Consider the following 17,045-nt stretch of genomic DNA (forward strand, 5'->3'; position numbering starts at 1 on the left):
TGATTCTTTTTAGCTACTTGTGAAGAACGGAATAAAAGCATGTGTATCCAGTGTGTAACGAAATGTAGTTTCATTACGATCTCTCTAAACAGGTTGTAGAAAGTTTGTTTGCAGTCCAGTAAATTTCACCTATGAGAATCAAAATGTTCATTCATTTGCTCTCAGTGAATAAATCAGCACGTGATTGATAAGCTGCAAAGGGCCTATTCCAAAAGACGTTGACGGTCGACGGAGAGATGAAATCTGAAATCTGAAAATCTGAGACGCACGATGCAAATCGTAATGTGTTCACATCCCAACAACGTAGTTTCCTTTTACTGTAGAAAATGAAAAAATAACCTCAGAGTTAGAAATGTGATTTTTCGTTTCTTAGCCAGAAAATAGACACAAGAATTCCCTATTTTTCCCTCAGATCTCCCACTGACAAAGATTTTTGAAGTAAGTGCATATAATCATAAGGAATATTCACGATGTACAGATTCAAGGATGGATGGTTTTGTTGGTGACTAATAGTCTTTAAGCTGTTGCGTAATGTTTTCCCATTCATATCACGTGTCATCTTGTAAAGGATTATTTATAATTTAAAATGGGAAAACATTACGCCCAAGGTAAAAGGATATTTAAGTTGTAATTTATCCGTTTGCTTACTCATGGTTAAATAAAAACCTTTTCCCATAGGTGTAAAGATGCGTGGAACTAAGATTTGTTCATGTTTTTACTGGGCACATGACTGCGCGCGAGATTCAGCGAAAACACTGGGATTTCTGGAGATTAGGTTTATTTGGAATGGGAATAGATTATAATCGCTAGCACAGGATTTCCGAGATGTATCGAGAGACCGCTAACACTTCTACTTGGGTTCATGCCAAGGCCCGCGTGCTATATACTAAACTACAAACAGCATGTATGTACGTTTTACTCCTTTAAAAATGTACTAAATAGTACAACTTTTGATCCTAACTCTACTACAAGTTAATAGGATCATTTTATACTGTTCATACGTATATGTGGGAGAAAACACAATATGCTTACATTTAGATATTTACATAATATACCAATGTTTTGATACATCATAGTGTATTGCCACAAGGGATACATATACTACAGCTACCAGAATTCCTTGCACATTTTATTTGGAATTCTGACAGACTACCAGTCACAAGAGAATAACATCTTAAATACAAAACGCTTGCAAAGCATTCTGGTAATAGTAGTAAATGTAATTATACAAATAGCCTATATGCACAGATAGTTCTTTAAGGACTTTTCCTGGTATGTTCAATATTTTATATATACGTAAAGTTAGAATTCTGTTCAAGGTTATTTTTATACACAGCGTAAATCATTTTAGCCTAGGTAATTTTATCTAAGGACCATAATCCTTTCTTGTGGCATTCACCGACCTGCATCTCAGTGGTTCATACAGGAATATACACTATTTTTTCAAAAAAGGTTGCGATACAAAGGAAATTGAATTCTTGTAAAAATTATGAGCTTTTTTCGAAACACAAAATAAACTAACTACAATATTCTCTTGTTAACTATTATTGCCAATGCATCTTTTTGGCATGAATATGAATACTGTTCTGTACTTTGCCTTCATCATTTTAACATAGTAAGGAATTCAGTATGCAGCATTCTGTATTCTCTAAGACAACCTTTTTCAAATAGGTATACATTAGATTATCTCCTTCCAGGAATGCATAATACATTGCAGCTGAAATGTTGTTGTGCTCAAATAATAAAACATAAAAGATTTGACTGAATGCTCTTCTAGGAAATATAAATATAATTCGCAGCATAGCATATTCATTTTTAATTACATACTTATACCAATTGAATGACTCGATATCGATTTCAAAATTTTAAGAAAACTCGTTTCGTTTGTGCCTCCAAACTTTGATTTAGTAATGAGGCTTTGCTTCTATGTTTTACTATTGCCAACACATCAAGGATCCCATCGTTTGGCACCATACATGCACGTCTCACTTGGTACTCAGGGGTATGCACAGAGTCAGTAGATTTGCAGGAGTTCTGAAACCCACATTTCAGTCAAGTGAAAAATGAAGGCTTGTATGGTACCAGTTTCCCAAGTGACCACTTTTAGCCAAGACAATAGGCCTTATTTTTATTTAAAAAGGCACAGCTGTACCCTTGATACTCCTGGTAAGGATAGATTTGTAACTCAACAATAATAGGCTTTCTCAGTTTACATGACATTACATTTTGGAGACCGAAATTGATATCATTTCTATGTGCATAAACTTTGATTCTCATTGTGAACTTATAGCACATCTAGCCTATATATTAAGGGACTTGAAAGAACAGGGTAGTCGCACTGGCTTAGGTTATGGGAGAGCTACAGACTGTCACAACAGATCAGGGTGTCATTTTAAGTCCATGCAACTCACCCACTCCCTGAACTCCTGTCCTGATGGTGGCAGAATGGATATCACAACAAATTCATACTACCCAGGGGCGTATCCAGGAATTGTAACTGGGGGATCCTTACATAACAAATTGTCACTATGACGTCATATGACGTCAATATGACGTCATAGCAATCTATTGCTTTGACAAAAAAGAATCATGGTCGATAGAAGGGAAACGAAATGAAAAGACGGCTCCGAGAAGCGCAAAAAACTGATTTTCTTTACTGCCTAAGTTAAGTCTAAACAAATCTTCACACACTGCATCAACAGCCAGTTAGATTTTTTTGGCTTTAAAAGGGGGGTCATGGCCACCCTGTGACCCCCCTGGATACGCCCCTGCTACCAACATTGACAAATGCAAGTGCTTCACATTTGAGGTAAAATTCATGCTTCTACATAAACTTTAGAAACTTGTACTAAATTTCAACTGATATTCTGGGTAGTAGTTATGAAAAACATTTAAAGACATGAAATTTAAAAGATAAGTTACAGTCGGTTTCACTTCTGAACTTTTACGCCAAATTTCAGAACTTGGTTGGCTTATTTTGCAGCAAACAATCTTGATTTTCAACCAGAAGCTTCGGGATTTCCTTCGAGAACTTTAAATTCTATTGCTAAACCAAATTCTAAACTTTGAAACAAACTTTGTTTTAAAGTTCTGAAATAGCATGGTTGCCAACATGGGAATTTCCGAACATAGTTCGGGACCCAAAGGTGTAAAGTAATGTGAAACCGACTGTAACACAGAAATATGAGGTAAACTGAAAACGTCTAGAATATTACCTTTCTGTAAAATCTGGTAACAGGATAGAGTATTAAATCTTAGATTTATGATATTTAGCTTCAGTTAATTGCATGAGGTTGAATCTCCTGGCACAGTAGTGCCAAACATTGTCTTTATGAGTACAACTTACTCTACTGCTCTGTGGTGGACGCATCAGGAAGTAACCACCATTTATCAATTATGCTTGATTGAAATAGCAAGAAACATCACAAACCTAAATAGGAAATAAATTCATCAGCATTTATGCATGGCAACCATGTTGGTGGTATAAACAATGGATTAACAATGGCATACATGGCATACATGTAATATGCAAATGATTCTCACCCTCACTAGGACTTGTTACAATGATTATAATTATATCACAATCATAGCATTCATCACCCCATTGCGAGTTCATCCGTGACCCTCACTTCATACATACTAATACCCATAGATGGATCCAGGGGGCTAATTAGCTTTGAATTCATGGTATAATTCCACTGTTACTTCAAGGCAGGCTCAAAGCATAGTCAATCAATTAACTATGTTCAAAGCTAATTAGCCGCCCTACATCAGTAATGTATGCATGGAACTTCAGGAATGTAGTCAAACCATCAAATTAAATGTAACGGTTACTCCTAGAAACGTCAAAACTTTCCTGTGGAAACCGGTTGTTCAGACGTTAGAAACGCACTGTTGTCGGGCCACAAACAAAGACAAAAAAGTGCATTGTGCACACTCTAATGCAAAGAGCTGTAAGTAGAGGTCTTTAGTTTACTAGGTGTAATGTTTTCCCATTTTCCTGAGCACATCATTTTCTTGAGAAAAATATTCTTTGTTTGAGTTGTATCTTATCGTTGTGTCTTCTCATGTACAACTTAGTAGCTAGTAAACAAAGAAATGATAGAGTACAAACACTATAAGTGTGTAACACAAATACCACTAAATAATGCTAAATTATGCTAATCCTATTGTTTTCTATTGTTTAATTAGCACTATTTACTACTAAATAGTGCAAAGTGTTGCACGCTTTTAGTGTTGTACTCTACTCTACGAAAAAATAAACCTTTTAATTTTGGGCATACTGTTTTCCCATTTCAGACCGTGTTGTTTACTGTAACATAGGAATGAAAAAGACTGCTTGAATAATAATTTTCATGCGTGATGTTAACTCACCACTAAGCTTCACTGCTTTCTTTCTCTCTTATTACTTCCTTCTCTTTGAGTGGAGTGAGTTCCTGATGAGGAATTTAGAAGTTTACAAAATTCATTTTAAAAACTTTTCGTATCTCATAACTAAGAAATGATTATCAGGGGAATGAAGTGGTTTAAGGCAAAATTCATAATCCATAATGGGGGTGAGAGGGGGTGCTGTGAATTTTACATTTGGGGTGCCTCCCAACCCAAACAAATAGTGTCCCCTTCTTCCAAACTACTGACACCAAATATATCCTGGCTTTCTCATACTATAACTGATAGGCCCCCTGTTTGTTATCTGTGAAAATGGCTGCCCCCCCTCCCCCCAACCCTGATAAATTATGAACACTCCCTAAGAGGGGAATCAAGACACTCAGATAAGTGGTCAAGAACATCTTGGATCAATTTAGTTCATATGCATACCTCAGTGGGTTTGGCTTGACTCACTTGAGATTTCTGTTTCACTGTTGAAATTAGAAAAGGGCACAAAAAATTAGACACAAGCCATGCAAAGTGAATTACTCTTTAGTTGAAAGTTGCCCAATGTAATTTGATTGATGGAAGATGCCTAGTTCACGTTATATTGAAAAGGTAGATAATTTCAGTGGCCTATACTAACCAAAACTACATGTAAACACATACAACAGACTCAATATAGTTTCTGCTTTTGCCAGAATAAAAGTAACATACATATTGTACATTTTAGACCTTTTAATGCATGATTTGAAGAAAATAATTACAGTAAATAAACTGCTTTACTTACACTTTTCAAAGAACTTTTTTCTCTCATCCGTATCAAAGTACCACAGGGTAATAGCATACCTTAACGTATAATCAAAGGAAATTAATAGTTTTACAAACTTACAATTAAATTCTTCGAGGCAAAGACCACATACTGTGGATAGTCATTGTCTTTCTTTGATTGTTTTTTTTACCTAACCTCTTTGTATAACAGATATCCCTCTAACAAGATCAAAAGTAATGACAGTCCCTCATTTAATAGGTCACTTGCATTATAGCTGCATCACTTGCTACCACTACGGGACTCTCTTGCACACTTTCTTTTGTTCAGTTAATTAGCACCAATTGTCTTATTATTTCCATGAGGAAATAGAAATTTGAATAAGAAAAAAAAATGGTGAACCATTTTAGTAGTGGTGGTAAACTGATGCAACCATGCAAACAGCGTAATAGGGACCATTTATATTTCTTACCAAGGAGGGGGACAGTGGGAATTTTAGAGGGCTTATGAAAAACTCAGGCCCAAGATGATGGGAAGTGAGGGCCCAAAGAATAACCTGAGCAGCACACAGAACAGCATCTTTACAATAAACAGAATAAAACAAAGGGGTGGTGATCATTTCATTATACACAACAACAGAGAGATAGGGTCATATTTCTGGCTAGGCTTAGCAAGCAAATTAATCCTTCTGCAACCCCCTCCCCCAACCCAAATAAAAATGAACCGTCCCTTACATTTGGTGACATGCAAAGCCAGCCTCAAGTGTGAATTGGTTAATATAAGTGGTTACTGTAGTTACCTGGTTTTGTAAGCAGGACATACTTCATGTGGGTTCCTCTTGTCTGACCAAAAAAGCAGCAATCTATCAAACACTGGTTCTATCTCTACCTCTGTCTTATCTGAATCTGGGAAGAACTTTGATTCTGGGTACAGCTTCAAAACTCCACCATCACTCTAAAAGAGATAGAAGCAGTAAAATAAATACACAGTCAAAAAGACAAACTTTCACTATAATCACCATCAGTAACACCATCATCTTCATCAACATAATCACCACCATTATTACCGCCATCATTATCACCACCAATACCCATCATTATCATCATCATCACCACCAATATAACCAACCTCAATGATGGTGGTAGTGATGATAATATTATCACCACCAATATCCATCATTATCATCATCATCACCACCAATATAACCAACCTCAATGATGGTGGTAATAATGGTGGTAGTGATGATAATGTTATCACCATCAATAACCATCATTATCATCATCATCATCACCAATATAACCAACCTCAATGATGGTGGTAATAATGGTGGTAGTGATGATAATGTTATCACTATCAATAACCATCATTATCATCATCATCATCACCACCAATATAACCAACCTCAATGATGGTGGTAATAATGGTGGTAGTGATGATAATATTAACACCACCAATAGGCCCTTTGCAGCTAGTGGTCACGTGCTTGGATACCGCTTAGCAACACAAAACTGGAGAGCAAGCCTTCCAGTAAACAAAAGTTGTAATAGGTCAAGCACGCGTGGTTTTATACGATAGTTTCATCGTTCAAAACGCTTAATCCTTTTGCCCTATCTACAAACACAGTAAGATAATCTTAAATTCTCTCCTTTGGACTCGATTTTTGGTTCGAAGTAACGATATTCTTCGCGTTATCGCGAAAAAATTGTCACCGCCGGCCCGCTCGACGGCTGAAAAACATGGCGACTTCGCAAGGTATGTACTTCAAAACTCTCCTTTTTTTTGGTTTCTTTTCAATTATTGGACTTCTAAAATCTCTAAAATAACAGTTTAGATTGTGAATGGTGATCGATTGTAATTGGACGGCATTTTAATGGACGATTTGTTTATTTTTTGTGAGAGTGATTCCACGTCTAAAGTCAAGACTAACCCATGTTTACATATATTCGCTGTAGATGTTAGAACTCCCGACGAGCCATCACATACCAAGAAAAATTCTTCGTACTGATATTTTTATATTTATTTTTGTTTTAGATGAAGTAGAAACTCAAGACATCTCTATCTTTCCTTCCCTCACCTTCGATGATGTAGGGAGCTACGCTATAGAGAAGTCTGGCTGCACAAGCACTTCGAAAGCGTACAAATTTATGGCGGAACCAGGCTATTTACATGACGTTAAAGGTACTTGATAGCCAAAATGTTTTTTCTATTTCATTATGATATGAATGGCAGACAATTCACACTAATTTTTCCAATTTTTTAGTGATATATACCGACCAGTGCGTGAGAGTTAAATGCAAGTGTTACCGCTCAATGAGGAAGTCTGAACCACCGCACATTTTAGAGGTGTCAGTCCAGAACAACAATTTGACATTGCTGTCTGGGCTGTGCTCATGTGTAGCCGGGGCAGGTGGATACTGCCATCATGTGATCGGGCTTCTTTACTATTTAGCCCTTCTTAAGCAACTGGGACATCGGACATTGCCTGATGAGCTAACATGTACCAGCATGAAGCAGCGTTGGAGCATACCTAGAGGATCCAAAATCGCACAAAAAGAAATACAAGACGTGCTAGTGAAAAAACCCCAACTTGGCGCTTCGTACAGTAGATATATCAAGAGTAATTTGTATTCCCCATCTACCCAGTATCCTACCCTCACAAAAGAGCACTTTAATGGCTTCCAACCACCTTATCCTCTCTTTACAACCATTCTGCCCAATCAAGATCAACTTGGCAATATCCCATTTGTACAGAGCAAGTTTGGAAATGTCCCAAAAGGCTGTGTCCTGTCATATCAACAAAAGATGTCAACTGACTACATCATAAATGATTTTACTTGCACTTCTTTCCCAGAGCTTCCCCTCTCAAGTGCAGAGGACAGATTTAATAACAATGTGTCAATCTGTCTTGACAGTCGTCAACAATCTATATTTGGAACATTGTCTGTGACAACAGAGTCATCACTGAGAGTGCAGCAGCAAACAGTCACTCAAAGTCAGAGTGATGTATGGCACCTGCTCAGAAAAAAAAGGGTAACAGCAAGCAAATTTGGCATTGTCGCTCGCCGGGTGTCACATTTTGACACCCTTGTCAATCAGCTAAACCCCACCAGATTTGTACAAACTGCAGCAATGAGAAGAGGCATTGAACTTGAACCACATGCTGCCATGGTCTATGCTAGCAATGCAAAGGGTGGAAGAGTAAACCTCTTCCCATCTGGGCTGATTGTCCACCCAAAGTGCCCATGGCTAGGTTGTAGCCCAGACAGGAAAGTTTATGACCTTGATGCCGTAAATAATGGTCAGAATCCCTTTGGCTTGTTAGAAATAAAGGTCGTTAAAGAGGGGGAAACATCATTTGACAATGTGAGGTATCTCACCAAGGACCAGAACACTAACCAGTACAAACTGAAAACAACAGACATTTATTATTACCAGATCCAGTGCCAGCTTGGACTCACAGGATTAGAATGGTGTGATTTTTTCAGTTACATTGACGAAAATTTGTTTGTTTGCTCTAGAATTAATTTTGATTCAGTGTTTTTCCAGCAAGCAAAGGACAAAGTTGATAGTTTTTTCTTCAATTACTATTTACATTAATACACTAAGATTTTTGTTGTTGTTCTCAAACCATGGCCAGATTTCTTATGATAACAAATATTATATTATTTTTATTAATGACAAATCAATTCATAATCTTAATTTATTTTTTATTATATTTATATCATATTAGTATTATATTTATTTGTGCTATTTAGATTTTGTGTTTGTTCATTAGTTGTTTTTTTTGAGTTTTCATTTACAAACAAATTGAAATAGTTACAAAAAGCAATCCAAGACACATGATAAACCAACCTGCATTAAAGATTATCTAATGGGTTATGTAAGCCACATTAATCATACATTCACCAACTTCTTACAGACACTATGCCTCATTATTACCATTGGATAAAATAAGTGGGCCTTGAAAATTTGTAAGGAGGCAGGCTACAGTATATAACTGATTGACTGAACCTAAAGTGGACAATGGCACATCTGAATCAAAAAAGTGGTACTCTTTGACTCTTCTTATTGCCCTCTCGACATGAATTCTAAGACTTGCTAGTGTCTTTGTTTTTTGAACATCTGCGGCAGAGAATTGTTCCTGACTTTCAAGAAACGGAGGAATATTTAACTCTACCCGCTTCTCCCTAAGTAAATCTTCAATGTCAAACCCTTTGTCTGCCATGACTGAATCACCAGGTTCTAACAAATCTAGAATGCCGCTGCACCTTGTGATTTCCTTATCACTAATCCCCCCTGTGTAAAGGCTAGAAACGAAGCTAATAGCTCCATTAGGGGTAATGCCTATCAAACCCTTGAGTGTAGTATTACTCTTATAACTAGAATAAAGCTGCGACTGAAGTAGTAGGGAGGTAGGTGTTTGAACAAAAATCTCTGTACAATCTAAAATGACACGTGTGCTTGCATAAAGCTTTTTAAAACCTTCTGGCATAAACCTATCAACATCTTGCCTTGAAGGCCAGATCACTTGACTACCAAGAAGAAAATACAAAAAATTAGTCCATGTGATCAATTTCCTGCAAACTGACGATTTATGTATTCGGAACCTATGAGCTAAATCCTGTCCGAATAGACCTAGTTTGAGGCGTACACAAAACATAAACAATTCATCCACAAGAAGCATATTTCTTGAGTCTGGTCTACTTTCTCTTTCTCCAGAGGCATAACAATATGTCATTTGTGCAGCACATGGCTGCAAAAACTTAAAAAAGAACTGAATATGTAAATAGGATGGGAAACCTGTATAAAATCTTATGATCTCATTGTCTGTGCCAAATCTCTCAAGCCCAAATTTATTAAGTGCTAATTGTTCTGCAGCTTGCCTCTTAATGTCCTCAATTTCTTTTGCAGCTTCAACTTTAACCCTTTTTATTTCAGTGAGGGCAGCTGCAGTTTCATTTCTACTTTGTTCAAGTTGCTTTTGTGCATCTTGGAACTGTGCTCTGAGTGACTGGACTTGTGCTTGTAGGTCATCCATGCTGAAGGTTGTAGAAGTGCTGGGACTATTATCTTCATTGTCATCACTTTCATCTGTCTGAGTGTCTCTGTAAAAAGGTTTTGAAATCATGATGACACTCAGTTCACACTCAGTTCACACTAAATAAAAAATTATAAAAGACTAAATTATTAAAATTATAAAATTATTTTGGTTTAAACCAAAATAAACATCAAGTACAATTCCATCAGTCAAGTCTAAATGAAATGTATTGAAGTAGAAATATGTGATATTCATTACCTATCTACTTGTCGAATTATCTTTCTTCTTGCTTTGGATTTGGTTGACCAGTCAAAGATTGATGGTACAGCTTCTCTTTTTAGCAACTGACGTCCAGAATCAGTGGGAGGATTGTAATCTTCCTCAGTGAAGTGTTTTGAGCACACTCTGGTACTTTTGTTAACCTATTATAAATCAAATGTCCTTTTAATAACAATGTAACTGTATTCAACTATTTTTATCTTCATTACAGTTTTTTAAAGATCCACAGGCAATTCGTATTGTGCATTGATATTGTTAGATTCCTATATACCTTGAAGTGTGGGCCCACATCTCTTCGTATCTTCACCAGCCATTCCTTTTTCAATTGCTCATCCCTTGCACGGCCTGGTAAGCGGTGAAACTTTAAATCAGGATGATATCGAGAATCTCCGTTACACAAGGGAACACAACAATGGTACGAAGAATTTTTCTTGGTATGTGATGGCTCGTCGGGAGTTCTAACATCTACAGCGAATATATGTAAACATGGGTTAGTCTTGACTTTAGACGTGGAATCACTCTCACAAAAAATAAACAAATCGTCCATTAAAATGCCGTCCAATTACAATCGATCACCATTCACAATCTAAACTGTTATTTTAGAGATTTTAGAAGTCCAATAATTGAAAAGAAACCAAAAAAAAGGAGAGTTTTGAAGTACATACCTTGCGAAGTCGCCATGTTTTTCAGCCGTCGAGCGGGCCGGCGGTGACAATTTTTTCGCGATAACGCGAAGAATATCGTTACTTCGAACCAAAAATCGAGTCCAAAGGAGAGAATTTAAGATTATCTTACTGTGTTTGTAGATAGGGCAAAAGGATTAAGCGTTTTGAACGATGAAACTATCGTATAAAACCACGCGTGCTTGACCTATTACAACTTTTGTTTACTGGAAGGCTTGCTCTCCAGTTTTGTGTTGCTAAGCGGTATCCAAGCACGTGACCACTAGCTGCAAAGGGCCTATTACCATCATTATCATCATCATCATCACCACCAATATAACCAACCTCAATGATGGTGGTAATAATGGTGGTAGTGATGATAATATTATCACTACCAATAACCATCTTCAAAAAAGCTAAAGAAAGATTTCTCTACTACATTACCTGAACATCCCATCCAGGGTTTATATAGTACAGCGTGGTAATCAAACGACCATCTTTGTTGGGGTTGTCAATATGTCGCTTGTATCCTGTCCCTTTGCCTGGATAACAAGCTACCATGGCCTGGAAATAAAATAAAATAAATGAATGAACAAATACTTGAATACTTTTCAACATAAAATGAGAAAATGAATGCTTAAATTCATATTCCCATTTTCATACATCCTATTCCATCCCATAGCAACATCTTATTGTTGTCTATATATATTTTTTTCATTTTCTCAGTTTTTCATTGTGTCTTTTTTCTAACCTGAGCATCAGGCCCCAGGGGAGAGGGACTGGGGAGGAGGGAAGATGTCCCTTGGGTAATCCCTTGGGTAAGGTCCTGAAGCCTTCTTGATTTTGTTGCACAGGAATAAAAAAACCAAAGCTGTTTTAGGTCCAGTTTGACTACAGGTAACCCAGTAATAATAAAATAACATCTGAAGGAGGTATAATATCTACTGGTTTTCCAAGTAATAGTCACCCCCTTAAAAACATCTTGGCCCCACCAGTGTCATTATAGTTTGTATTTAATTAGTGTACACCATTAATCTAACAAGCTTTAAATTATTATATAGTAATTTAACCCACATGTATATAGCGTGTCATAACTTTCTCAGTGGCTTTAACATTTAGAGTATGAGTTAATCCTCGTAACCCATGTTGTCTGGTATCTTCTACATGGCTATTTCCTTACATTTGTTCATTATTACATAACTTTTTCTATTCAGTCACATCATCCATTTCACACCCTTTATTTTTCTTTATTTCCAGCGAAGGACCAAATTCCAAAGAATCAGTTATTTTACCTTTAATATCTATTATGATGAAACTAAAACTATTAGGTATGACTAAAATTGTAGTCGTTTAGCAGAGTTTAACAGATACATTTCAAAGTTTTGCAATAGATCATAATTTAATTTTGAATCTATTATATCAGGATTAAAGCAAAATTCATTGAGTTTATAATACCAAGAATCAATGGCTGGCATAATGTAAACAGCCTTGAAGCACGTAATCCTAAATCTGAATCTTTGTTGTTTTTTTTGTTAACTCTGCTAATTAACCACAGCATTACTTATACCTAAATGTAATAGTTTTAGTTTCATTCTGAATTTATTATATTGGGATTAAAGCCAAAGTTATTGTATTTATGATATGAGAATAATAAAGAGATTGCATGCTTCCAACCTATTTGTACTATTCCAGTCATTGACTCACTTAAGATATGCCACTTAAATAAAACAGTCACAATCTATTTTGGTCCAATTCTGGAATATATCCAGGAAAATATGGAGGAAATGTTTCTTTAAGATTAAATTGTGAATCCTAAAATCGAAAATACAGCTAAGACGAACAAGTTTTAAAATTGAAGTCATTGACATGAAATTTATTTATTTTTATTTAATGACGAGGTGTCGAGAGAAAAAAAGGGAGAGAGAGAAAACAACTCTACTTAGATCAATTGTTATTGAAACGAAATGAACTGAACAGTAAGTTGGGAAATAAAATTTATTTCTTTACAATAAACATAAGCTTATTATGAGAAAAAAGTGGTTTTCATGTGACTGTTTTCTAGGGTCATACATGCTGATTGAACACTTCACGTTTATTAATATTCCACCCTTTCACGACATCGCGTGTCTTTAGCCTACATTGGACCATGCATGCTCCTTGAACTATGATACACACTGCATACCATTAATAAAATCCCCTCAAAAAATCTCAATAAAAAAGTCAAAAAAATAAATAAGCTAGACTTTTAGATTAAGATGATTTCTACACAAATAAATTTTTATCGGAATTGTTTTTCTTATTTTAGATTTATATAAATATTTTCCATCGGAATCCATCTCCCTCCCTCCCTGGGGATGAAATATAAGACTCGCCAAATTTTCAAACAAAGCAAAATATTAAGAGAAAAATAAAGATTTTTGAATAGAGTTTTGTGTAGTATAATGAATCATTTGACGAGGATGAGAATTTTTGAGAAGTCGAAGTGAATATTGAGGGAGAATGTAAACGTTCAAAGATAAACTACACGCAATGGGACGGTTTACGTGTCAATAGGCACGATTTGTTGAGAGGTGTTTTACTAACAAGGACGTGCTGGTTCTCATGACGCAAAACCAACCCTTTATAACACCGAAAATATTGCAAAATAACTTGAAAATAAACTAAGATTAAAGAATATGATTTAGTACCAAAAACTTAGAATAATAACGGTCATTTGTCTTTTAAAACAACTTGACATTCAGTGAGCTGAGGTTCATAAGCTAAATTGACACCAAAACAATAACAGATTGTAAAACCTATTTTGAGTACTCAAAGTAATATTCTTCTACGGAGAGAGGAGTTTGAATTCAAAGAGAATCTTACCGGAGATCGCATCTCAATCTTGTTTTCTTTGATGAAGAAGTTACACAGTTGTAGTAACGTATCTGTGATGCTCATATGATGGGAGATATTTTCACAGCCTGCTTCGTTTCCGTTCATCCACGTTATCTCATCTTCTCGTATTCTTCTATTTGAAGTCCCATGTCCTGAAGTAGACTGAAGTTGGCCATAATTAAACGAACCTTGACTGTGTAAAGCCTTCACTTCGTTTAATACTGATTTAGCAATTCTCTCCCCGTGAAAATTGTCCAAAACACAATGTCCATATTTTCTTAAATTCTCTATAACGTATTTTGCAATGTTCAAGTTCTGGTTAAGGTTCGTAGGATTTCCGTAGATCACTTCAGCCTGGTCTTCATCTTGTAGGATTTCTTTAGAAGAAAGATTATTATTATTTCTAGGAGAGGGATCTCTTGGGAAGCGATTGCATGATCTGTGGTGGAACTTTGAAGCTGCCTTTTGATGCTCTTTACTGCAATATTTTGCTTGACAGCGGACACACTTATATCGTCCCTTTGCTTTATCAGGGACTAGTTGTTCACAGTGATCACAGATCATTCCTTTTGGGATCCTAGATTGTTGGTTTATCCACCTTAAATGGTCTGAAAACCAGAAAAACAACACAACGTCAAGGCTAACATTTTCACTTTAACTCACATGTCAACATTGGGAGACCAGGAATACTCAAACGAAACATGGAACGCCTGGCGGCTATGGCCAAAACAAACCTGGTACCAGCACTAGGGAAGGTGTGCACCCATTCAATGCCTTTACTAAGAGATGAAAAGGGAAAAGGAGAAAAGAAAGGGATAGGAGAAGAAAAAGTAAAAGATAAAAAAAATATAAATGGTAAGAAAATAATAGAAAATGAAAACAATGGAAGGGAAAAGGAATGACAAAGGAGAAATATTCAAATGAAAGAGAAGAAAGGGAGGAAAAATAAGGAAAAAGAAAATAATAAAGTGTAAAAATAAATAAATAAATAAAGATAAGATACCAAGAAATGCAAAGGAAACATGTATAATAGAAAAAAGTAATCAAAAAAACAAGAAAATAGAAGTGAAAAAAGTAGAGTGGAGAAAAAATGGAGAAAAATTAGAAAAGGAAAATAAGATAACAATAGAAAAAAAAGCAAAGATAAAGCAAGAACCAAAGAAAAGTTAAAAAGAAAAAGAAAACTAACAAACACAAAACATATTAATGAGGGAAAAAAAAAAAAAGAAAAAAAAAAAAAGGGCACAAACAATCAAATAGACAACCAAAATGAAAATTTTGAAAACTAGCCAGTTATGACGAAAAGGATATTTAGGGTTTTTCTCTTCTCCCCTCTTCTTTTCGGCAAAATTCATTAATTCAAGGTTCAATATCATTAAGAAAAATGAGTCTAGTAGCTAATGAAAAATAACAGAATTTTAAAACGATTGCGGATATCATCTCATATCAAATTCTAGTCCACTCCATCTTCTAAGTTTTGGAATAAAAACATATAATGATATCTTCAGCTGTGCATGCTGCATGCTCCTTCTCATTTCCTTCGGGAAAACTCTTGAACTGAGATTACAACATCAACTGGCCAAACGTGCGAAAACCATGGTTTCGTCAGGCCTGCGATTCTGTTTGTCTTCAACCATTTTGCAATATTCTTGGCTTATTTAAGATTTGGAAGTTCCCGACATCGGTCAATAAAACCCCTTAATGATGTCCGCTAAACAGTACTAGAGGCTCGAAGGGTGAGGCAGAACGTGCGACGTAGTTGTCAATATACACAAAGAAATAAATGCCATTCAAATTTTGAGTCACATTATTTTGTCTTAAATTTGGAAAGGAAAGGAAACCGAAGATTCTGGAGAAAAAGTTTGGATTAAGGGAGAAACCCAACCGATCTCTTCTCACAGCAAAGGAATCGCGAGGGAAGAGGTGGGTGGGGAGCCAGTGCCGTCGTAACAAGTGCTGTGAACTGAACGCGCACCAGGTCCTTTTTTGTTTTGTGACTATAATACTACAAATATATTTCATGAGAACATAGAAATATTATTACTGGATTAAATCATTCGCAATTGCGAATATCATATTAGAAAGCTGCTGTTACGTTTGAAGGACTAACTGGAAAAATGTACACTTTTCAGTCTGAGAAAGTTACTAAAGTCAAGGGGGAAAAAGAAGAAAAAATATTTCCTGGCCAAATATTTGCCCAAAATTTCACCAATGTAATGATTTTGATCAGTTCTTGGAGATTTTAAACGCCAGAAAATATATGCTAGTCACTTCTGCGTTTACATGATCTTTCCACACACAAAAACGACTACGGGTTTTCCCTAAGAAAATGAGAAAAAGTCGTTTGCTTTTTATGAATGAACGTTTGGATACAAATTTTCTACTCACATTTCAACATTTCTGGGGTAAGTTGATTTGGCATGAATAGCCTGTAGCGATGTAGTCTTAGTAGCCTTTGGTATCGAAGTGGCAGTGGTAGTTGACTGCGGTAGTTTCTGGAGGCCATCGCTTCGTGACTAGTACTGTGTGTAAAGTTCGTTCTTGATAAAATTTTCCCAAAACAAGAATTACTGAATCCTATTCTTGAGTGCTGCGATGTAAAGTATGAACTTCTCAGTTAAGTCTAAGCTTTGGAGGATTGGATTTATATTCAATTTGAGCGACGCTTTGCGTGTTGATGGTCAGACTGCCTGAATTCAATGCGACCATTTGTTATAAGTCAGCTCACAAAACAAGTCATGTACAAATGCACGTCTCGCCACATTCATGATTTGGTGTGGAAAGCAACGCCTGGCAGATTTGAGCATCTTCACTCATGACTTTTATTTTCAAAAAAACGTCTTTATTAATCAAAATAATCAAATAAATATTTAAGAAAAAATAAATCAAAGCACGAAATTTTGTCTTAAAGAAAAAATTTATGAGTAGGAGTAAGTATCGATGAAATTATTATGAAAAAGTGGCTTACATCTTTGAGACCCCATGAAGGGACTGAATCACTGAACTCGTGCTTCAAGTCATGTTTTTCATACTAAATGACAATATATACATCATG

General features: G+C 35.9%; 3 protein-coding genes across 6 annotated transcripts; 1 reads left to right on the forward strand and 2 right to left on the reverse strand.

Moving 5' to 3' along the window:
* Window positions 1–899: 899 nt before the first annotated feature.
* LOC116300727 (prolyl hydroxylase EGLN3) lies at window positions 900–16,710 on the reverse strand. 2 transcript variants are annotated; one of them, XM_031709649.2, is made up of 8 exons: window positions 16,379–16,710; window positions 13,979–14,598; window positions 11,561–11,680; window positions 5,937–6,091; window positions 5,159–5,217; window positions 4,819–4,859; window positions 4,375–4,436; window positions 900–3,430 (listed from the first exon to the last, which is right to left on the reverse strand). In XM_031709649.2, the coding sequence occupies exons 1-7, from the start codon at window positions 16,494–16,496 to the stop codon at window positions 4,377–4,379; spliced, it is 1,173 nt and encodes a 390-aa protein (XP_031565509.2). In that variant the 5' UTR covers window positions 16,497–16,710; the 3' UTR covers window positions 900–3,430; window positions 4,375–4,376. The 2 variants fall into 2 exon arrangements, 1 of the variants encoding a protein (XP_031565509.2); XR_004197650.2 differs by lacking the exon at window positions 4,819–4,859.
* On the forward strand, window positions 6,600–8,749 carry LOC148906763 (uncharacterized). Of its 2 annotated transcripts, XM_089038491.1 has the most exons (3): window positions 6,624–6,889; window positions 7,169–7,315; window positions 7,398–8,749. In XM_089038491.1, exons 1-3 carry the CDS (start codon window positions 6,874–6,876, stop codon window positions 8,732–8,734), a joined length of 1,500 nt encoding a protein of 499 aa, XP_088894617.1. In that variant the 5' UTR covers window positions 6,624–6,873; the 3' UTR covers window positions 8,735–8,749. The 2 variants fall into 2 exon arrangements, 1 of the variants encoding a protein (XP_088894617.1); XR_016121449.1 differs by lacking the exons at window positions 7,169–7,315; window positions 7,398–8,749 and adding an exon at window positions 7,090–7,139 and having other exon boundaries at window positions 6,600–6,889.
* LOC148906764 (uncharacterized) lies at window positions 8,828–11,554 on the reverse strand. Of its 2 annotated transcripts, XM_089038490.1 has the most exons (4): window positions 11,120–11,554; window positions 10,726–10,919; window positions 10,434–10,597; window positions 8,828–10,242 (listed from the first exon to the last, which is right to left on the reverse strand). In XM_089038490.1, exons 1-4 carry the CDS (start codon window positions 11,133–11,135, stop codon window positions 9,060–9,062), a joined length of 1,557 nt encoding a protein of 518 aa, XP_088894616.1. In that variant the 5' UTR covers window positions 11,136–11,554; the 3' UTR covers window positions 8,828–9,059. The 2 variants fall into 2 exon arrangements, with proteins under 2 accessions (XP_088894616.1, XP_088894615.1); XM_089038489.1 differs by having other exon boundaries at window positions 10,726–11,554.
* Window positions 16,711–17,045: the final 335 nt, after the last annotated feature.

This window comes from Actinia tenebrosa, unplaced genomic scaffold (genome assembly GCF_029948245.1).
Source record: "Actinia tenebrosa isolate PJP-AT-01 unplaced genomic scaffold, QUT_ActTen_1.0 PGA_scaffold5__44_contigs__length_20552954, whole genome shotgun sequence".
Lineage (NCBI taxonomy): Eukaryota > Metazoa > Cnidaria > Anthozoa > Actiniaria > Actiniidae > Actinia > Actinia tenebrosa.

Bases quoted from the DNA above. Each gene is read 5' to 3' on its own strand.
- LOC148906764 (XM_089038489.1), bottom strand. From the start codon at position 11,001: ATGGACGATTTGTTTATTTTTTGTGAGAGTGATTCCACGTCTAAAGTC. The intron at 10,598-10,725 runs GTATATAGGAAT...GATTTATAATAG, and splicing joins ATGTGGGCCCACACTTCAAG to GTTAACAAAAGTACCAGAGT. The intron at 10,243-10,433 runs GTAATGAATATC...ACCTTTTTACAG, and splicing joins ATAATTCGACAAGTAGATAG to AGACACTCAGACAGATGAAA.
- LOC148906763 (XM_089038491.1), top strand. The intron at 7,316-7,397 runs GTACTTGATAGC...CCAATTTTTTAG, and splicing joins CTATTTACATGACGTTAAAG to TGATATATACCGACCAGTGC.
- LOC116300727 (XM_031709649.2), bottom strand. From the start codon at position 16,496: ATGGCCTCCAGAAACTACCGCAGTCAACTACCACTGCCACTTCGATAC. The intron at 6,092-11,560 runs GTAATGTAGTAG...TATCTCTTTTAG, and splicing joins ACCCTGGATGGGATGTTCAG to AGTGATGGTGGAGTTTTGAA. The intron at 4,437-4,818 runs GTATGCATATGA...ATTCCTCATCAG, and splicing joins GTCAAGCCAAACCCACTGAG to GAACTCACTCCACTCAAAGA.